Below are 23,169 nucleotides of genomic sequence, written 5' to 3' on the forward strand. Positions count from 1 at the left end.
CAGTTATTGATAAAGTCTTAGGGTTTAAAAGGACTTGAAATCATCTACATCAATGTCAGCATCTTCACAAACTATTTAGGTGCTTTAGGGAATCAACATGCTGCACAACAGTCTCTAATTACCCAATTTATAATTATTTTTCCCCACAATTTAATGGAAACCTAGTAATAATGGCTAAAATGTGTTAAGTATCATGCTCTCGTTAGGCACTCCCCTAAGTGTCTTTCATGTATTAACACACTACATGAAATACACAAAAGGATGTGTTACCCCCTTTTTACATGGAAGTAACTAAAGCTCAAAGAGAGTTAAGTAATTAACTGCTGTATGATGGAGCTGAAATTAGAATCCAGCCAGCCTCCTCCATTTTATTTTATTTTATTTTACTTTATTTTATTTTTTTGAGATGGTGTTTTGCTGTTCTTGTGCCACAGGCTGGAGTACAAGAGCAAAATTGCAGCTTCGGCTTCCTGGACTCAAGTGATTCTCCTGCCTCAGTCTCATGAGTAGCTGGGATTACAGGCACATGCCACCATGACTGGCTTATTTTTGCATTTTTAGTAGAGACAGGGTTTTACCATGTTGGCCAGGCTGGTCTTGAACTGCTAACCTCAGGTGATCTGCCTGCCTCGGTCCCCCAGAGTGTTAGGATTACAGGCGTGAGCCAGCACTCCCAGCCATCTCTTAACTGTCGCACTTTGCAGCCTCCCAGAAGTGATCTGTGAATCCCAGGTTCATTATTTTAAATTGGACATTTTACATTGATTGTGTAGTGGTAGGTAACCAAATAGAAAAAGTTCTATTCACACGGCAATGGAAAAACTGGCCTAAACTAAGTAGCAACATCCTTTACTAATAATGCCTTCGAAGTAGAATGATAGGCTCTAAACTGGTAGGATCAGTTCAGTTGACTGTTTTGATACAAAGAGTGTGGCTTTCGCTCAAGGGAATACTGTATTAGTTATGAGTAGTTGGGTTTTACAAATATAGAGTGTGCCAGATGTTGTTTATCTTTGGTACTTCTGTTTTAAGGAAATACAGGCCTGCCTTTTGGGGTACGGAATGAATGCTTCACCCTTTGCTGTTGTATACAGTTTTCTTCATATGCTACATATAAAGTTGCCTTTTTAACTTTGCATCCTCCTGGGATAGTCACTGTAGAGAATTCCCAGCCCAAATTTAAGTGGGTTAAACTGACACCAGGCATGGTGGCTTATGCCTCTAATACTAGCACTTTGGAAGGCCAAGGCCAAAGGGTCACTTGGGGCCAGGAGTTCAAAACTAGCCTGGGCAACATAGCAAAACACTGATTAAAAAATTAAAACTTTTTAAAATTAGCTGGGTACAGTGGCACACAGCTGAAGTCTAGCTACTCAGGAGACTAAGGCAGGGGAATTGCTTGAACCCAGGAATTCAAGGCTACAGTGAGCTATGCTCATACTGCCACATTCCAGTCTGGCCAACAGAGCAAGATCCTGTCTCTGAAATATAGGTGGGTGCTTGAATAACATTGCCTGTGTCAATGGCCATATTTAATAGTTCATGTATCATATCTTGGCATTATTATAACCTTAATTTCATTCCTTTATTCAGTGTCTTATTCTATGGTGTCATTTATGGCCCAGGAAAATATAATCCCAGCACTTTGGGAGGCCAAGGTCACAGGATCACTTGAGGCCACCTCTGCATCCATACGTTTCTCATCTGTGGGTGATTGCGTCTGTCTTGAACATGTATAGACTTATTTTTTCCTTGTTATTCCCTAAACAATATATATAATTATTTACATAGCATTTACATGATAATAGGTATTATACATAATAATATGGAGATGATTTAAAGCATATAAGAGGATGTATATAGATTGTATTCAAATACTACATCATTTCATTTAAAGGACTTGAACATCTGTGGATTTTTGTATCCTTGGGGATCCTGAAACCAGTCCCACTGATACTGAGGAAAGATTGTGCTGTGATTGTTTAATTCTCGTGTTTACAGCTTTCAGAAGTATAAAGTATAAACTTTACATCAGCTTCCTCATGTGTTCTCTCTTCCTAATAATGAGCCACTCAGAAAATCCTGAATTTGAGCCATTATTTGTATAAACCTGGAACGCTGAGTTTATCACTTTGTTTTATAGTAAATAAGATGAACAGGTTTTATTATATTTTAGAGATAAGTAAAATTACATCACGAGACAGATTAACATATAAAATACTCATGTTTTCATTTATATTGATAAATTCTATCTTAGAAATATACTTTCTCTGTCAAATTATTTCCTGGAAATAAATATAAACATTCAGGGTCAAATTATAATTAATGATGTAGTTGTGGTTGAAGCCACATAATGTTGAAAGTAAATGTGCTTAATACTGAATTATATTGCATATGTTGATGCTCATATTTAGTAGTTCATATATCTCGACATTATTGTAACCTTAATTTTATTCCTTTATTTCAAATTTTTAACAAATTATGGCATAGCATTAGCTTTCAGTTGTTAAAATATAGTTTTAAGCCTAATTCTCAATGTAATGCAGATACTAGACATGATTCTGCTAGAGAGTCATATTATTAACATGACCTGTTGCACTAAGTGCCCCTCTGCAAATGAAACTGGAAAGTCCTTAGTATAGTACGTGGCACAGAACAGCTTTTTTTTTTTTTTTTTTTTTTTGAGATGGAGTTTCGCTCATGTTGCCTGGACTAGTACAATCTTGGCTCATTGTAACCTCTGTCTCCCAGGTTCAAGCGATTCTCCTGCCCCAGCCTCCTGCGTAGCTGGGATTACAGGTGCCCGCCACCATGCCCAGCTTATTTTTTTCTATTTTTAGTAGAGATGGGATTTCACCCTGTTGGCCAGGCTGGTCTCAACCTCCTGACCTCAGGTGATCCACCTGCCTTGGCCTCCCAAAGTGCTGGGATTACAGGCGTGAACCACTGCACACGGCAGAACAGTTTCTTAAGAAATGTTCATTCCCTTCTCTCATACATTTACCAGTTTGTTGTTTTCTTTCTTGTATTGGTTCATTTGCTGTCATCTTCCCAAATTTATGGGATTTGTATTTTCAGAAGGTATCACTTTATTTACAGAACCTGTTTTTTACTGGGATTAGTTAAAAGAAAGGAGGCCCCCAATACTGTATTTGGTGCTTAACTCCCAAATATTGGAAAACAAGAAAGACACTAGGGGAAAAAGTTCTGTTCATTTGAAGTCTGATTATTTTTTTCAGTATAATGTGCTGATGAAATGTACTGTTTTCCATGTGCAGATCCTTTGCAAGCAAAAAAAGTCAGAAAGGTGCCTCCTGGTTTGCCTTCTTCTGTAAGTACATATTTTTTTTTAACTTGATGGTAAACTGTTTTAAGGTGTTCAGTATTTCCTTGCTACAAGGGTATATTTGATTGATGCCAGTAGGCATACGTTACATAGTAATTGTTCAGTGCTTAACAAAATCATTGATTGAGGTAAATCCACATTTAATATTTGGTTTTTAGATTTCTCTGCAATGATTTGTAGCTTACTCATCTGCTCTTATTCTGTGTCCCTGTCATTTGAATTCTCCTCTTGGGAAGAGGACTAGGTCAGTAGCTGTCAAAGATGATCTCCTATACAGGTCTTTTGATGTTTAATTAGTCATTATGTTGCTGAACAGGAGGACAGACAGAGATTAATAGCTGAAAATCTTAGAAATTTACATTTGTAATAATCCCAATGGAGCTAGAGACATTAAGATTCGGAGTACATGTTTGGCTCAGCTTGCCTCAGTAGGACTGAGGTTATTAATATGCATACATCACCAAGTCAGATGTTCATTGTGAAGCCCTTGTGGGTTTTAAAGCCTTCATTAAGCCTTTCCTAACTTCAGCCTAGTATCAGGAAAGCTTTCAAGCAACTAGTTTGTTGATCCCTCTTTCCTCAAAAATGTATCCTTTGAGAATAAAGGGCTTTGATGAAGAAGGTTGGAAAGGTTTGGTGGAACAATCATTAATGGCCATGATAATTTAATACTGTAGGGCGACTGTGCTATTAAATATACTTTGTTCTTTAAAGAAGTAAAAGTATTTGTAAATGAACCTACATGATAAATCCACCTGCAATTTTTAAACCTCTGGTGCAAAAAGGCAGTTTTTTTTTTCTTCTCCCTTTGCGTAGAACAAATGGGGAGGGAGGCTGTTGGATTGAGGCCTCGGTGCCTTGTAGGGTACATCTTTTTGTTGTGTAAATGGATGTTGGGCTTTTATTTGGCAGTACTTAACACATGGACGCAGGTGCTGCCGGATGAGTCAGCTCATCGAAGTATGGACTGAATGGAATATCCGACTTGGCAAGTAGTAATCTAGAAGGAGCAGCAGGGTCTGAGCTTTTTATTTTTTATTAAGGCTAAAGTAGAGATACCATCTTTTTGGTTGTTTGCCTTCCGTCTTTTCTGTGTTCTCCCCCGCCTTCTCTTCTGTGTGATACATGAAAAGTCGAATTTGAAATCCTCTTTGAAACTCAGTTCCAGATGGATCCGAGTTTATGACGCCTAGGGCAGCTGTGCTCTGAACCTGCAGCCTACCTGGAAGGTTGGATTGCAGCTGCAGGCATTCTTAAAAGCTTTTGCTTGCATAAGCACTTGGGCCCACTAGAGGCTGAATAGCTGCTTGATAAACAAAATGAACACAATGCCTCAAATCATTAGTCCCGAAGACAGGAATTTTTTTTCAGCAGCAGCTAAAAATAGTTGGACAATTTACATTTTAACAGTTGTGTGCTGTGCAGGGGTAGGTGGTTCAACAGTGTAACAGATGATTTCTGTTAAATTAACAGAAATCATATTAAAACTGACAGAACTGCTAAAACATGTAACAGTGCAATTTTCTTGTAATTTGTTAACTATAATTCAATGAGAGCAGTGAAAGTTAAATTACACATTAATATTTAGAAGAACTATACAGGTTAAAAAAACAGATTAGTGAATGAAAAATTCATCTCATTTCTTAACCTGACATTAAGAAACAGTGTATTTTCAGTGTTCCATAGTTCTTTGATTTTTAAAGCAGTGGGCAAAATGGATGTAACAGCCTGGAAAGAAAGTAGACGGTGGAGGTCACCAGCGTTCCTTACATTTGTAATCATAATAGTATTCATTACTTGGAGGTGGTTAGTTCTCTGTATTGTCTCAGGTATCTGAACAAGTCATTGAATTTTGATGAAACCTTGATTTCTTTGAGAACCATTAGGAAATTTTGCAAGCCAAGCCTACTTTTATATTGTATTTTACTAGTTATATTAGTATACATTAAATGTTATTAAGGATATATAGATAATAAATTCATTCATTCATTTATTTGTATTGAGACAAGGTCTTGCTGTGTCGGCAGACTGGAGTGCAGTGGCGCGATCTTGACTCACTGCAACCTCTAACTCCTGGGTTCAAGCAGTTCTCCTGTGTCAGCCTCCCTAGTAGCTGGAACTACAGGTGCGTGCCACCATACCCAGCTAATTTTTGTAGTTTTAGTAGAGACGGGGTTTCATGATGTTGGCCAAGACGGTCTCGATCTCTTGTCCTAGTGATCTGCCCACCTTGGCCTCCCAGAGTGCTGGAATTAACAGACGTGAGCCACTGCGTCCAGCCAATATATTCATTTTAATTAATTGAAATTATGTTTTGGATTAAATGCTATGTTGAAACCTCGGAGCCTTTTTGTTTTGGTTTGGTTTGGGTTGGTTTGGTTTGGTTTTTTTGAGACAGGATCTCACTCTGTTACCCAGGTTAGAGTGCAATGAAACAATCACTGCCAACTGCAGCCTTGACCTCCCTGGCTCAAGCGACCCTCCCACCTCAGCCTCCCAAGTAGCTGGGACTACAAGGGTGGGCTACCACAGCTGGCTTTTTTTTTGGGGGGGTGGGGCGGGGGTGGCTGGGAGAGAAGAGGGAGTCTGTCTCCAGCCGAAGGTGGTCTCAAGCTCCTGGGCTCTGTGCTCCTCCTGCCACAGCCTCCCACAGTGCTGGGATTGTAAGCATGAGACACCACACCCAGCTGAAATCTCAACTATTTAAAAAAGAAAGCAGAAAAACCTTAAATACAGATACTTTTCCCACTGCTAGAATTAACTGAAAAGATTTTTAAAGAAGATAGTTTAATGAATAATGACAAAATAAGTCCTGAGAACACTTAAGGTTATTTTGTTTACCTTCTCAGTATCTAAAATGGAATTTTAAGTTGTGATTTCCTATTTCAGAGCTTTTATTGAGAAATATGCAAACTACAAACCTTTGACATGCAAATTGTAAGAAAAATTGAGTATAAAAATGAAAATTTACCATGTATATTTTATTTTATGATAACTTCAATATTATACTTTCTAAATTATACTGGAAATTTGGCAGTAACATTCAGATTTCATCAGTTTGCTACTTGTTCATTCTATCTTTAATCTGTAAAATATATATTACTTTTTCTAAAGAAACAGTGAAAACACTAGGTTAGTATCATTGCTCATACTTATACTGATACAAAAAATAATAGGCAGGGTTACTTAGCATGCAAAGCATTGATAATCTATATAATTTGATCATCTAGCATTAATTAGAGAGCTTTTTTTTGTAAACTGTGATTTATATTTAGGTATCATAAGTGCATACCTCAACTTCTCTGCTCCTCTCTGCAGAACAACCGAATAGTAACTTGTTTGTGGATGAAGTCTAATTAGAGTGTATTAAACATCATTGGAGCAATACAGTCAGTAACATTAAGTGAATGGTTCACCCAAATCTGCCCAGCTCAATTGCTGATTGGTTGTATAGCATTAGACTAGTCAATTAGTCCTTAGGAAGTTTGGAGTGGGAAATGTGAAGTTTCTTTCAGGTCTAAAATGCTTCGTAATTAATGATTTTAAAACTGGTATGTTCAGTAAATAACCAAAAAGAATAGTGAGCACAGTTTTCTTCCTCCTCATGAAGAAGTAATGTTTTTTAATCACGTGAGATTCCCCACTTGCTTCTCTAGACAGATTAAGATTGGGCAAAGTGGACTTTTGTAGCAGCAACAGTAGAATAATGCTTGGACATTAAGAATTCAAACATAACACAAACACCATCATTGTCTTTGGGGACCTCACTGTCTTAGAAACAAGCATTCAGGAAATTAATTATATTGCATTGAAGCAAATACAAGGGTGGGTTCCAAGTGCTCTGGTGACAAATGGTAGGGAGAACTAACCCTATTGTGGTGGCTTCAGGAAGAGTTGACATTTGAGATGTGTCTGGAAAGATGTGTAGCAGTTCATCTGTTAGAGAAGGAGAGAATGGACTAGACAGGTAAAAGGCATGGAAGTGTGAAAAAACTAACACATGTTGAGGTCACATCTAAAAGTACAGTATTACTAGGTTCTATACAAGTTGCAACCTTTGTAATTTTCCTGTAGCAGACCCACTCTCCGACTCTGGAGATGGATTGAGTGGGGAACACATAAAATCAGTATAGATATGAGAAGGGACAAGTTGTCATATCATTCTACCCTGGATAAACACCTCAACTATTCTGGCCAAGTGATAATGGAAGGCATTTATAATTGTTAAAGTTTTATCTGGGAGTTTCCAAAGGTGTGGGTGGTACTTTGCTGGGTGTTTTCCTTCCCTTTTAGGGTCCTTAAACCTCCCTTCCCATTTTCTAACTGCCAACTCTTGTGTTTGTTCTTTGAATGTGCATCAGCTGTTTTTCACCTATATCAGATCTTTACTAAGATATAAAGTTAAGGGGAAGTTTGAAGCCTTGGGTGGGGATTTGGGGCAGGACTTTTTCCTGGTAATTTGTGGTGGAAAAAAAGGAGAAACATTTGTAACTTATTTGTTAGGGTCCTTTACAGCCTCAGTGTCTGTTTTAGTGGTACAAGACTTCATGTGTGAGGAACTTGGTTAACCATTACCCATATCCTAATCTTCAGCCTTTTGCCAAACAACTCTATACCTAATATTCCCTACCTTCAAATAAGAAAATATAAGACTCAAAGACCATAAATTAAGTTGCCAAAATAACAACTTAATTTAATGTCAAAGACCATTTTTTTTGAGTGTTAAAATCTGATCCTTTAATACCTTAGTTTATTCAGAAAATGTTTTGCTTGGTATATTAAATTGAAACATAAATTTCTTCTGTCAGGTTTTTTTTTTACTGATCGAATTTATTTTTATTTGGCTTTGTTGTTTAAGGACCTACAGTAGTAGGATACCACAGACTTTCCAATTAAGCAAATAATTGTTATATGCCTCAGCTTTTTATTTTATAACCTTGGAGAAGTTGCTTTTAAGTTCTCGGAACCTCCAGTTTCTGTTTGTAAAGGGGATTGATAATGCCTATCTCATGTTACTGTGAGAGTAATAAGTACCTACTATGTGCATGGTGTAGTCTAGATACTCAGAGTAAATGTTCCTTCTTTATTGTATCTAGTTTATACCACTATAGTCTGAAATTTAAAGAAGTTTAGCATTTCATTTTTACCAAATTTTGTTGAAAAGCAAACAAAAGAAAAAGTTTGAAGAGACAAGAAAGGATAAATATTATAGTAAAATAAAACATTATCATGTTATCTCCACTTGCGTATGTAATGTATGTGTCTGGCATCTAATTACTACATGGTAAATTGTAGCTCCTATTGTTGTTAAGAAAGCATTCACTTGCAGAAAAACAGTCTATGAAAGGAAGGAAAACTTGATGAATCAATTCTGGCTGCCCCTAGAAAATTGATTCTAATTATTTTTGTCTTAACTCTCCAGAGTCTTAGCTTTTTTTTTCCCTTTTTTAAATCATTGGTTGAACATCTTTATGGCCCTTTGAAGCATTTCTCACCTGGATAAAGGTTTCTTTGTTCTTTATTTTTTATTTCTTAAGTTGGTATTAGTGTTTCCAAACATAGATCATTTTCTTTTATATGCTGCAGTAGATACAGAATTCTGAAGTAAGAAGCAAGATGCAGCAGAAAAAGTCTTTCCACAAGGGAAGTAAATACCTAGAGAGATTTGAAATGCCTTCCTAGACCCAAATACCTAAAGTTGTATTCTTGTTCTATAGCGTTTGAAAGTGTCTTTGCATATCAAATATTAACTCTGCATCAAAATGATGTGTCTTACAGGTTTTGAATATAACTTGTTTGCAGTCCAATGCATAGCCTGATGACATGATTATTTGTTTCTTCATCAAATGTCGTGCTATCTTTTGTATGTTGTTTTGAAGTGTGTATGTATACATTCCCATAAAAGGTTTACTGAAATTTCTTGGTTAAACTCTCAAAGTGTAATTTGCCCCATCAAGAAAAATACTTCGTCGAGGCATGGTAAGTGTAATCCCCAAAGCAGGAGGATCACTTGAGCCCAAGAGTTCAAGACCAGCCTGAGCAACCTAGTAAGACCCTGTCACTGCAAAAAAATTAGCCAGATGTGATTGGCACCCCCTGTGGTTCCATCTATTGGGAGGCTAAGGTGGGAGGATCACTTGAGCCTGCCATGTTCACTCTACTGCACTCCAGTCTGGGCGACAGAGCAAGACTGTGTCTCAAAAAAAATTTTTTTTGGTTGCTAACTCTTTTCCACCGACATAAGGGAACTTCATTGTTTCTGGCATGAATCAAAGCAGCATAGACTCTACTTTTTGTTGGTTTGATGCAGACAGATACAGAATTCAGTGTCCTTTGAATTAGTCATTGACTAATTTAGAAAGTGATGGGGCCAGGCATAGTCATTGACTAATTTAGAAAGTGATGGGGCCAGGCATAGTGACTCCTGTAATCCCAGTGCTTTGGGAGGCCAGCGTAGGATTATCCCTTGAATTCAGGAGCTTGAGACCAGCCTAGGCCATGTAGTGAGACCGTGTCTATACCAAAAAAATTTTTTAATTGGCCTGTTATGGTGGTATGTGCCCGTAATCTCACCTACTTGGGAGGCTAAGGCAGGAGTATCTCTTGACCCTCAGAGTTCAAGGCTGCAGTGAGCCATGATTTCACTACTGTACTCCAGCCTCGGTGACAGAGCCAATATTCTATCTCCAAAAAAAAAAAAAGAAAAAAAAAAAAGGTAAGAAAGTGATTCCTTTCTTTCTCTTAAAATTTTTATGGAATTTCATTTTGTTGGGAATGGCTTTTTAAAAAAAAAAGTGAACTTTGAGTCATTTGTTATATTAAATTTGAAAATTTAGGGATACCTTATGAGACAGTTGGAAACATCTGAGGTGTTCCCAAAACCATGAAGACTGCTAGACCACGTCTGATAGTCTAGCATGCTTGTGTACATACTAAATAGACTAAGAATATTCAAAAGAAAAAAATACTGAAGATTTTTTTTTTTTTTTTTTTTTTTTTGAGACGGAGTTTCGCCCTTGTTACCCAGGCTGGAGTGCAATGGCGCAATCTCGGCCGCAACCTCCGCCCCCTGGGTTCAGGCAATTCTCCTGCCTCAGCCTCCTGAGTAGCTAGGATTACAGGCATGCGCCACCATGCCCAGCTAATTTTTTGTATTTTTAGTAGAGACGGGGTTTCACCATGTTGACCAGGATGGTCTCGATCTCTTGACCTCGTGATCCATCCGCCTTGGCCTCCCAAAGTGCTGGGATTACAGGCTTGAGCCACTGCGCCTAGCCAAATTTTTTTTAATAGGAAAGTGATGACAACTTCCTGGGGCAGGTGGAAATGAATAATTATAAAACTATGATTTAAGAGCTTGCTAGCCATCTGAACTAGTAAGAAAAAGGTTGAGGGTTAGGACTATAGAGAAGTTGACACCTCCAGTTTTATCCATGAAAATAAGATAAGCAGCAAGAAGAATACTCTCTCAGTAGCATCCTATGGAAGTCAGCAGGAAGCCAAGATAACATAGAGTGTTTATAGACAATTATCCAGCCCAGCCAGATGCAGTGGCTTACATCTATAATCCCAAAACTTGGGGAGGCTGTGGCAGGCAGGTTGCCTGAGCCCAGGAATTTGAGACCAGCCTAGCCAACATAATGAAACCCGGTCTCTACAAAGAAATACAAAAATTAGCTGGCATGGTGGTGTGTGCCTATAGTCCCAGCTGTTCTGGGAGAGGATTGCTTGAACCTTGGAGGTTGAAATTGCAGTGAGCTGGGATCACGCCACTGCCCTCCAGCCTGGGAAACAGTGAGACCCTGTCTCAGTCAGTCAGTCATCAATCAGTAAACAGACAATTATCTAAGGCCCTTAAGACCAGCAAGAAATCTACTGATTCTAGAATAAATTGTATTTACATGAAGTACTTGTTTCTGCTGAACTTCATGAGTAAACCCTCCAGATCTTGAACATGAGTTAGAATAGGTATTTGATTAGTTCCTTTGGCAAACAGCACAGAGGACACACAGCAACTATATGTACTTAAGAGTTTCTTATTTGGGACTGTTAGATAAGGTATCTGTATTTGAAGGCTACTGTGATCGAACATTTCAAAAGTGGCTTATTCATTATCTGTCCTTATAGGTCAGACTAGCAGAAAAATCTTAGTATGTAAAATACATAACTATATTACCCTATTCCAAATTTATATTCAGTTTGCTCATTGAATGAAAGATTTTCTTCATCCATTAATAAGGAGTAGCCACTGTTTATGCCTACAGTAACCACTGTTTAGAACAGTGTCAGAATTAACAGTCTTTAATGTGTAGTTCTAAGATGTTCATTTTTGTGAGAAGTCAGTAATGTCTTTGATGTAATTTCAAACCAAAAAGCAAAAGGAAGAGTAACCAGTGAGTGAATCCTGTGGATCCGATTGTTTATACTGATATGGCTATATACACTCTTACTTGTTATTTGTTATTTTCTCACTTTTCTATTCTTTTTTTTAAAAGAAGAACCTGGCTACATTTTATTTACAGGTAGCTTTTAAGTTTTACTGAACTCTGGCTACTGGTAAGATCTTTGAGACTTCACAAATCAGTTTGTGTGTGTGTGTGTGTGTGTGTGTGTGTGTGTGTGTCTGTGTATGTGTGTGTGTGTGTGTGTAACTTGTATGGTTTTAATATGTGTGTTTATATAACTCATGATTTTTTAACGGATATATAGTTTAATTATGTAAATGCTTTTAGAGTTTAAGGCCACTGTCAGGTGTTCAGCATTAGTAGAAACATTATATATATATTTTTTTGGCTTTAATTTTTACCTAATATGATTAAGGATTTTTTTTTTCAAGTATAAGAAAGAAGGATTAGATTAGGAAATTCACGTTTTTATCACCACGGCTGTTTGGGGCTCTAGATTTCTTTCTAAGTTAGGAAAGGCATTTACATCCAGAGTAATTTGCTTACACTAATACTCCCTTTGTAATGATTTTGTTTTGAAAAGTTATTTGTTGTACTTATATCTTATTCAAGGACTGTAATGTATGCTCTATAGCTACATTTGTAGTTAAACTTCTAAGCATTATAAAAACATTGCTAGTCTCAGGGTGGTTTCTAATTTCTCTCTTATGTTTATATTAATTTAATAAATTTCAAAGACATTTTAAAGTACTGACCATTCAAGGGTTTTATCTTTTTATTATCTATAATTGTTTACTACCTAATCCAATATTTGTAATGTGCCAACATTTTATCAGTTTTCAAAAATAATTTGGTTCCAGAAAATACGTTTTATGTAGAATGTGCTAGAACCAACTTACATCTTTGTAATAGCCTGTATTTCCACTCTTCCTCAATGCATTAGATGAGGGTATATAGTAAATATATTTGATTTTGTGGGCCAGTTGTCTCTGGTGCAGCTCCTGAACTTTGCTCTTGTAGCACAAGAGCACCCACAAATGATACATAGCACATGGGCATGGCTATATTGCAGTAAAACTTCACTTAAGAAAATAGATGATGGGCCACATTTGACCCACAAACCAAAGTTTCCCAAGCTGCACTAGATTTAAAGAAAACAAGTATATGTCTAAAGTATATACCTTCTTCATAAATGTAGTTCCAGTGAAAAACAGACCTAAAGAGTTAAAAATAAAATTAAAGACTTCTTAGGCCTGTTCCTTGGTTTTATTAAGATCCATTATCAAGTTCTTTTTGCTTTTTTTTGAGACGGAGTCTCACTCTTTTGCCCAGGCTAGAGTGCAGTGGCGCAATCTTGACTCGTTGCAACCTCCTTCCCGAGTTCAAGCTATTTTCCTGCCTTAGCCTCTCGAGTAGCTGTGATTACAGGTGCATGGCCCCTTGCCCGGCTAATCGTTGTATTTTTAGTAGAGACAGGTTTCACTATGTTGGCCAGGCTGGTCTTGAAATTCTGGCCTCAAGCGATCTGCTCACGTCGGCCTCCCAAAGTTCTGGGAAAACCACCACACCCAGCCTCATTACCTGTGTTTTTTAGTCCCTTTATCATTTTCTTAAGGCCCTGGGTTTATTATACTGACAGACACTTTCCGGGACCATTATTTGCCCTATTCTAAAATATTCCTAACTAGGATACTGGTAAAACCTCAATTTGTAGAGTGGGTGCTACAGTGTTTTTACTTTTCTAGGGTTTAAGTGTCATGTTAGTTAATAATATGCGGGACATCAAAAGCAGCCTGTGAATAGATATATTAATAAATGGTTATAGGAAACAATTAGATTTAAATTCCAGTCGTTTGTATTTAAATAGTTTGACTTTGATATAAACAACCCTAATAAAATTTTTAACTTAGATATATTTATTCTAGTCACCACCTTCTTTCCTGGTCCAACTCTATTATAGAACCTAAAGCTGGCCCATCTGCCCAGCAGCTTGGGAGGCCAAGATGGGAAGAGCACTTGAGCCTAGAAGTTCAAGACCAGCCTAGGCAACATAGCAAGACCGTCTCTACAAAAAAAAAACAACAACAACAACAAAGACAAAGAAAAAAACATTAGCTGTGCATGGTGGTGTATGCCTGTAGTACTAGCTATTCACTCTGGAGGCCAGGGTTGGACCGATGACTTAAACCTCAGAGGTTCAAGTTGTAGTGAGCTGTTATTGCACCCCTACACTCCATCCTGGATGACAGAATGAGATCCTGTCTCCAAAAAAACAAGAAAAACTTCAGAAGAACCTAAAGTTAAAGATAGTTGCTAGCAGCACCTTGGGAATCGGTTCCAACACAAGTATGGCTGTGAAACAGATTCTTTTGAATTGTGTGACATGTTTCTGGTCTAAACATAAAACCTTCATACAAAAATTAAGAATATCTTTCATCCCTATAAAATTCATTTTTTTCAATGTTAATCTCTATGAATTTAAGTAAATTTTATATGGTTCTTACATAGTTTCCTTTTTTGCTCCTCGGAGGCTAGTATTAATAATAAATAGGCTGGGTGTGGTGGCTCACACCTGTAATCCCAGCACTTGGAAAGGCTGAGGCGGGCGAATTGCTTAAAGTCAGGAGTTTGAGACTGGCCTGACCAACATGGTGAAACCCCATCTCTACTAAAAATATGAAAATTAGCTGGGCCTGGTACAGCATGCCTGTAATCCCAGCTACTTCTACTTGGGAGGCTGAGGCAGAAGAATCACTTGAACCTGGGAGGAGGAGGTTGCGGTGAGCCAAGATCAAGATTGCGCTATTGCACTCCAGTCTGGGCATTAAGATCGAAACAACAGCACAACCATGACAAAAATAATAATAACTAAGAAAACTGAAAGTTGTCTGACTTGAGCTTGTTAATTTTATAAACAGTCACACTCAACATTATTTAAAATCATGGTTTTCAGTATCTTTTCCAGTATTACAAAAGATATTTTAAAATTTCAAAAATCAGTAACTTAAATGAGAATTAGAAAAATTTTTAGCTACTACTATGGGCTCCATCTAGTAGATTCCCAGTGAGGAGAATATAAATCCCTTCTGTCAAAATCAGTAAATATATACTAAGTCCTTATTGTGAATTAAAAACTGTTTTACACTTTAGGAATTTAAATGTGAATAAAATATGGACCATGCCTTCAAGATTCTTATAGTCAAAAGATAACTTTGTCCTTTCAGGGGAAAAAAAAAAAAAAACAACTTTTTTTGTATTTTTTGTAAAGACAGGGTTTCACCATGATGCCCAGGCAGGTCTCACATTCCTTGACTCAAGAGATCCACCCACCTTGGACTCCCTAAGTGCTGGGATTACAGGCATGAGCCACTGTGCCCAGCCTGGAAAGAAAGAACTTTAAAAAAAAAAAAAAAGTTTTTGAAACAGGGTTTCAGTCTGTGGCTCAGGCTGGAGTACAGTGGTGCCATCATAGCTCACTGTGGCCTCAAACTCCTGCACGCAGGCAGAGAGGCAATCCTCCTACCTCAGCCTCCTGAGTAACTGGGAATATACATGCTACTACACCCAGCTACATTTTCTGTTTTTTGTAGAGAAGAGGTTTTGCTGTGTTGCCAGGGTTGGTCTCAAATTCCTGGCCTCAAGTGATCCTCCCATCTCAGCCTCCCAAAGTGCTGGGGTTACAGACATGAGTCACTGTGTCCAGCCCAAAATGTTTTTCGTTGCGTAATTGTTGTTCTCCAGAGATATGATGTAGTATTCAGGAAATGCTTTTTGAATTAAAGGGATAAAAATAGGACTACAAGGTCATTATTTTGTGTATCTATAATAGGAAACGTCACCGTTAATGACTTCCTGCTCTAAGCTATACTTTTTAACGTCCTTCTCCTCTGATTGTTCAAACCTTCAATATGTTAACTGGCTTTCTTTGTATAAGGAACTGAGTTATTTGCCCAATTTCTCCCATCAATTATGCAGTTAATTCCTAGTTACCAAAATAGGAGTTTTTTACCAAAAACAAAACAAAAAGCAGGAAAATCACAGGTAATTCAGCCATCAGCATTAATTCTACATTCTACATTGTTTTAGGATGACCTAATACAAAAATATAGGGCCCTGGTACTCACATGACAGAAAAGTTTGGAAAACCACAATGCAGGAAATCTTCTAAAGAAAATGGTTTCTTTGACATAAATATGAAACAGAGATAGTCTTATATAATATTTCTCTTACTGCAGTTGTCTTTAAGAATTTAACCATTTGTCCTCACCTATGTTGCTATCATCTTTGTCTAAACCACCTTTATCTCTCTCTCTCTCTCTCTCTCTCCCTCCCTCCCTCCCTCCCTCTCCTCTCTCTCTTTCTTTCTTTCTTTCTTTTTTTTTTTTTTTTTTTTGGAGGCAGAGTCTCCTTCTGTCGCCAGGTGCCAGGCTGGAGTGCAGTGGAACGATCACAGCTCACTGCAACCTCCACATCTCAGATTCAAGTAATTCTGCCTCAGCCTACTGAGTACCTGTGACTACAGGAGCACGCTACCACACCCAGCTAATTTTTGTATTTTTGGTAGAGACGGAGTTTCACCGTTTTGGCCAGGATGGTCTCAATCTCTTGAGCTTGTGATCTGTCCCCCTTGGCCTCCCAAAGTGCTGGGATTACAGGCATGAGCCACTGTGTCTGGCCATTTCTTAAATTATGGCAACAGCTTTCTTTACAACTGGTCTCCCAGTTTTATTTTTTCTTCTTTTTTAATACAGGAAGATCCTTTTAAAATCTAAGTCAGGTCATAATACTCTTCTGCTTAAAATCCTCCAGTAGCTCCCCTTATTGTAAAATCAGCACCTTTAAAAATGGCTTACAAGATCCCTGCTACCTCTCAGACTTCGTCTTAATGCTACCCCTCCCTCACTTCACCCTAGCTATGCTGTCCTTTTTACTGCTTCTTTTTTTTTTTTTTGAGATGGAGTTTCGCTCTTATTACCCAAGCTGGAGTGTTACGGCACAATCTTGGCTCACCACAACCTCCGCCTCCTGGGTTCAAGCAATTCTCCTGCCTCAGTCTCCCTAGTAGCTGGGACTACAGGCATGCACCACCATGCCCAGCTAATTTTTGTATTTTTAGTAGAGACGGGGTTTCACCATGTTGACCAGGATGGTCTCAATCTCTTGACCTCGTGATCCACCCGCCTTGGCGTCCCAAAGTGCTGGGATTACAGGTGTGAGCCACTGCGCCCAGCCTTTTACTGCTTCTTAAATATGTCAAGCACACTCCTACCCCAGGGCGTTTGCATTTACATTTCTCTCTCATGGAACACACTTTCCCTACTATCCAAATGGCTAGTTTCCTCTTTGATTGCATATCACTGTGTCAGTGAAGATCTTTTGTGACCATTCTATATAAAATGCCAGCATACCCTACTGTCTCCTCACTCTTTACCTGATTTTTCTCTGTAGTACTTCATACCATTTGATATGCCCTAATTTATTTATTCTTTTTTTTTTTTTTTTTTTGAGACAGTTTCGCTCTTGTTACCCAGGCTGGAGTGCAACGGCACGATCTCCGCTCACTGCAACCTCCGCCTCCCGGGTTCAGGCAATTCTCCTGCCTCAGCCTCCTGAGTAGCTGGGATTACAGGCACGCGCCACCACGCCCAGCTAATTTCTTGTATTTTTAGTAGAGACGGGGTTTCACCATGTTGACCAGGATGGTCTCTATCTCTTGACCTCGTGATCCACCCACCTCGGCCTCCCAAAGTGCTGGGATTACAGGCTTGAGCCACTACGTCTGGCCCTTATTTATTCTTTATCTGTATTACCCAAGAACAACATGATAGAGCAGGAATTTTATTTATGTTGTTTATTGCATCTGCAGCACAGAAGTGCACAACAGATACTTAATAACTCTTTGTTGAATAAATGACCAAAGTCAAATAAATTGCAATACAGCCATACCTCTTCTTTCTGGACCATGCTCAGCTGACTCAGAGAAGGTATAAACTACATACTAGATAATCTGAGTTATCTTCAGGAGATAACTACATAACTGTATGTTTTAACTCACTGTATTATAAAACATATAACATAGTTTGTAAACACTTTTTGGGGAGGAAAAGAGAAAGCTCCAGTTTTTCATAAGAAACATAAAAGTCTTTCAGCAGCAAAGAACACTGTCGTTGTTTCTTTTACATGGAGAGTGTGCCCCTTGGTTAAATGCATTAGAGCTAGGAAGTCATGCATTTGTGTTCCTATGTGAGGTCTTAGCATTAGAAGATGGTGTTCTTAAATTCATATAATCTTTATTCCCATTTTAGCAACAGTAACACAGTTTGAACCTTTTATATAAAAGAACAACCATTTCAGTCTGAAATTACCAATGTTATGCCAAGGAAGTGTCCTCAAGATCACATACCTATAAAGTGACTCTAGTGTTGCCACCCGTTTTTCACCCTTTACTCTCTGACTTTATCCTGTGCACTTTCCAACTACGTATTCATTACAGCCACATTTGTTTATAATAATAGTCTTGTTTACTGCTCTACTAAATTCTCCAGCTGAAAGGAGCAAAAAACCAAGTCATAGATGGGCACTGCATCTTTATTACAGAATAGTGCAGGAGCCACACCCCACTTACTTAAGATGAGCTCCCATATTGACTCCTTAACTCTGTGTTGCTTGCTAAAATTATAACAAAGCCATCTCTGGAGAGGATTATGTATTATTTGAAGGGCATAGCCACAAACATTTTATTTTCCAGTTGATGCTATATTAAACCTAAAATACCTGATTTGTAGCACATTATTGAGAAACAAAATTGTTTTTGAGTAAATTAAACAATGACAAAGTTAGGTGAGAGTTGTTACCTATTCGTAAGATGTCACTGCATTTCTTATTTTGTTTTACCATTTTGTGCTAGGTACTATATTTCTTTTAAGAAAGATAGTAGGGCCAGGAGCAGGGAGCAATGGTTCACGCTTCTAATCCCAGCACTTTGGGAGGCTGTGGTGGAACGATTCCTTGAGCCCAGGAGTTCAAGACCAGGCTGGGCAACAAAGTGAGACCTTAAGTATACCTCAGTTATACTTAAAAAATAAAATAAAAAGAAAGATGATAGTTTTAAATGAACATATTACTAGGCAATGGAGTTACATATCTTGCCTCTTAGATAATTCATTTCCTGGCATAAATGTTATTAGAATACAAACCATGTGGACTCCTGTCTTAGAATTGAGAAGTTGTGGGCTGGGCACGGTGGCTCAAGCCTGTAATCCCAGCACTTTGGGAGGCTGAGGTGGGTGGATCATGAGGTCAAGAGATCGAGACCATCCTGGTCAACATGGTGAAACCCCGTCTCTACTAAAAATACAAAAAATTAGCTAGACATGGTGGCGCATGCCTGTAATCCCAGCTACTCAGGAGGCTGAGGCAGGAGAATTGCCTGAACCCAGGAGGCGGAAGTTGCAGTGAGCCGAGATCGCGCCATTGCACTCCAGCCTGGGTAACGAGCGAAACTCCATCTCAAAAAAAAAAAAAAAAAAAAAGAATTGAGAAGTTGTAATTATGTTTTTAGATTCCTTTCTTGGTTCAGCCTTTCATTTCATGTGAGGTTTTAGATATTTAATTATGCCTCTTGCAGATATGATTATAAAAATACAATATAAGGCTGGGCATAGTGGCTCACGCCTGTAATCCTTACACTTTGGGAGGCCAAGGCTGGCAGATCACTTGAAGCCAGGAGTTAAAACACCAACGGGGCCAACATGGCAAATCCCTGTCTCTACTAAAAATACAAAACCTAGCCAGGTATGGGAGCGTACACCTGTAATTCCATCTACTCTGGGGGCTTAGGCACAAGAATCGCTTGAGCCCGGGAGATGGAAGTTGCAGTGAGCCAAGATTGCACCAGTGCATTCCAGGCTGGGCAACAAAGCAAGACTTTGCTGTAAAAAAAAGAAAGAGAGAAATAGGTGTGAACACCAGGCATCATCTATGCCGGTGGGTCACAATTTGAATCTTGAGTCTTGAATACAAGAAGATCCAAAACATAGCAAAAACACCTAACAAATTCTATGAAATCTGTAGTTTACTGAAATAAAATGACAACCTAACATCAGATTTCTTTCACTGGAATTATTTCAGCTCAGCACGGCAATGCTTCATTGACCTTTTAATCTGAAGTTCCTGAACTACAGTTACATGGCTTTGAGTTTTCTTTGTTGTTTTTGTTCATTTTTTGTTGTTGTTTTTCTAGAGACAGGTTCTTTCTCTGTCACCCTCACTAGAGTACAGTGGCACAATCATAGCTCACTGCAGGCATGAACTCCTGGGCTGAAGTAATCCTCCCACCTCAGTCTCCCAAGTAGCTGGGATTACAGGCACACACAACCACACCAAGTGAATTTTCAAACTTTTTGTAGAGATAGAGTCTTGCCATGTTGCCCAGGCTCATCTCAGACTCCTGGGTTCAAGGGATCTGCCCACTTCAGCCTCCAAGAGTGGTAGGTACAGGCATGAGTCATCATACCCAGCCTTCATTTTTCTTTTTAAGAGAGAAAAATAGTCATCATAATGGAATTTTAAGAGTCTCGGAGACAAAAATCTTTCAAAATAGGAATTCAGAGTTTTGGGGTGGAATACATAATAAAATGTTTTATTACTGGTGAAATGGCTAGAAAGTCTTTGGCCTAGTTTAATGTCTGAGTTTTACAGAAATGGAAAATTAGGCTCAGGGAGAGCCAACAACCTACCCTAAGCTCTCATGCCTCTTGAGAGGCAGAGCTGAAACCTGGATCCCTATCTCCTGACTCCCAGTTTAGTGCTCTTTTGCATTATAAGATATGATTCCACAGTGTTCTGGAACCTGAGTAGCCCATCTTATATTACATAGAATATTAATGAATGATAGGGAGAAATAATACTTCTGCCTTACTGGATACAGATGTGCTACAGCTACATAGAACAAGTAGCTTAACAAGTTTCTTCCAAGTTTTGTATCTGTTTAGGAACACTTGTCATTGTTAGGAATAGTGAAGCATACCAAATACTGGTCAAACAGTGCTTGTTTTGCTTTGTTCTTTGTGGAAAATGTGCTGACACCATCTCCCATCTTTTCCCTGATGATTTTATTCTTCTTAGATGTGTTTTCAAAGTGAACTATTATTTGGCTTTTGTTGAGAATGGTCACCAGAATTTAGTAATAAGAAACCATGCTTAAAAGATAGGTCTTTTCATAAATTCAAGATCTGTATGATTTCTTCTAGTGAATATAGGAAAAATTAGCTTTGCTTTTATACTTTATCAGAAATGTGAAGTAGGATGTTTTGACAGACTCAATATTTAAGTATTTAGAGGTAGGAAGTGTTAACATTTTGCTACCACTAGCAAGAATTTTTCCGAAACAAAACTGTAGATTAGGGACCAAAAATGACTTCGTGTATAAGTTATTTACAGCTTTGGATTACAGATTCTTGAAATGGTTCTGGGCTAAGATGCAGATGTTACTTCTGGTCTTTTTAAAAATAAATTTAAGATAGAATAGAATATCTTGGTGCTGGTCATAAATTGAAAGGATCTGACGTTTTCCAGCTCAGAAGAAAAAAAATGCACAGGCCAAAAGAAAAAACAAAAAAACCAGTGGCACTTCCTTCAAGGGACAGATAAATCTGACCCAAAACATCATGTTCACAAAAATTATTTACCTTTACAGATGATTTTAAATCATAACTTTGTTTGCCTACAGTATTGTTTCATTGTTAGATTGCCTAACAAGTCAATAGCGCAAAGTCTGTGTCAGTCTTGAAAGCTCTTCAGAGGTGCTGGTTTATTGAGGAATTTAAAAACCTGGGGGTCATCCTCATAGTTTTTTTAATGTGTGCATACACACACCATTAGGCAGTCCTGTGATTATAGAGCCATCTGCAGGAAAATTATCAAGTTGCAACATAGTTAATGATTTTCTTACTGTGTTATTTCAAGTGGTAAATGAGAAGTGACAAACTGCAATTCACATGGGGAAGGACAGGGGAAATAAAGGGATAGCCAAGAGATGCAGGGGCAGGGGGACCCCCCTCTTTAATTTTTCAAAGAAAACTGCTTTGTCATCATGAGTTTGTGATCAAAAGAAACATGCAATTTGCTTCAGATTTTGCATATTCTCAGTAATTATATAGTTCTGTCTCATTTGAAGGGTTATCTAATGATTGCCTTTTAGAAGCTTTGTATGATCTGTCAGTTCTGTTCATGTTGATGTCAGAGTGATACTATTTATTCACCTCAGAAAAAGATTTATTTGCTTTCTCCTCCAGGAGGTATGGCTTTTTTTACTTACCTTCATTATAGTCATATGTTTGTCAAAAGGAAATTAATTGTTCTTCTGCCTTAAAAATGCAGTTTACAGAGGTTCTTGTTTCCATCAGCTATATAGATAGGTGTTTTCTATTTTGTTGATCATTAAGCATTTCTAAAACTCAATTTAGACATGAGATATTTGTAAAGAAACAGACATCTGATATTCTATATATGAGACATGCTATTTTATGAATTTTAGTATATGTCTTTATACTGTGTTGAGAAATGTATGTTTATGTGTGTTGATATCCAAATAAATTGTTTACCAGTGCTCAGGCTAATCTTTAATGTCCACTGGTTATTGGTTTGGTTAAGATTTTGCTATTCACAATTAAGGCTTAATTGGAACAGTTTTTTCATGGAGTGTCACTTGAGTAAAGATCACAAAATCAAGTCTTTGATTTTTAAGATTTTCATACAGTGGAAATATAGTAATTAGAAGCCTTTTTATGGATAGACTGGGTATCAGCAAGATGGGAGTGATTGTTGAATTAGAAAGTGCACTATTGATTTTAGATCAATAACACTATTAACTTTATATAATATGCATTGAATGCTAGTGGATTGATTTGAAAATGATGCATTATTTCACTGGAGTTTTATATTCTTGATTTCTTTCTTGCAGAAGTAAATTTTCTAAAATGTGAGGATATTAGAAAAACAACTTTCTGAACATTTAGGAATGACTTTACTTACAAAATAGTATATACTAGAAGAAAAATCTGCAATATAATGTTCAGTTATAAAACCTGGAATTTTGATGTCTGACTTAATTAGCAAGGCTAACTGAAATACTGCACATTGAAGAGACAGCATTCATTCACTCGTCATCTCTTTACAAGATGCATAAGGGAGAAGAGGCATTAGGGAAGTTTCCTTGGCTTTGAATTTGTCCAGTTATAGATTCTCTCACTTATTATCCTCTTAAATCTATCCTCACCCGTACCTCCCTTGCAGCCAGTAATTTATTATTTACTGAGTTCATCCTTTAGGAAAGTGTAGAGTTCATTTGTGGAGTTATTCATGTGTCAGCTTTTAAGTTTGGCCCCGTTTATTACTCTCAAAGTCTGTTGTCCAAGA

At 37.9% G+C, this 23,169-nt stretch overlaps 1 protein-coding gene across 7 annotated transcripts in view; it reads left to right on the forward strand.

Annotated features, from left to right (window-relative positions):
• The window catches only part of TCF12 (transcription factor 12), a 370,294-nt gene that overhangs the window by 273,241 nt on the left and 73,884 nt on the right, over positions 1-23,169 (forward strand). For all 7 annotated transcript variants that reach the window (XM_039468699.2, XM_039468700.2, XM_039468695.2 and 4 more), the window contains one exon: positions 3,279-3,331. In XM_039468699.2, coding sequence (XP_039324633.1) covers positions 3,279-3,331 — 53 coding nt within the window. The remainder of the gene's footprint in view (positions 1-3,278; positions 3,332-23,169) is intronic.

This window comes from Saimiri boliviensis, chromosome 2, assembly GCF_048565385.1.
Source record: "Saimiri boliviensis isolate mSaiBol1 chromosome 2, mSaiBol1.pri, whole genome shotgun sequence".
In the NCBI taxonomy this organism is placed as follows: Eukaryota; Metazoa; Chordata; class Mammalia; order Primates; family Cebidae; genus Saimiri; species Saimiri boliviensis.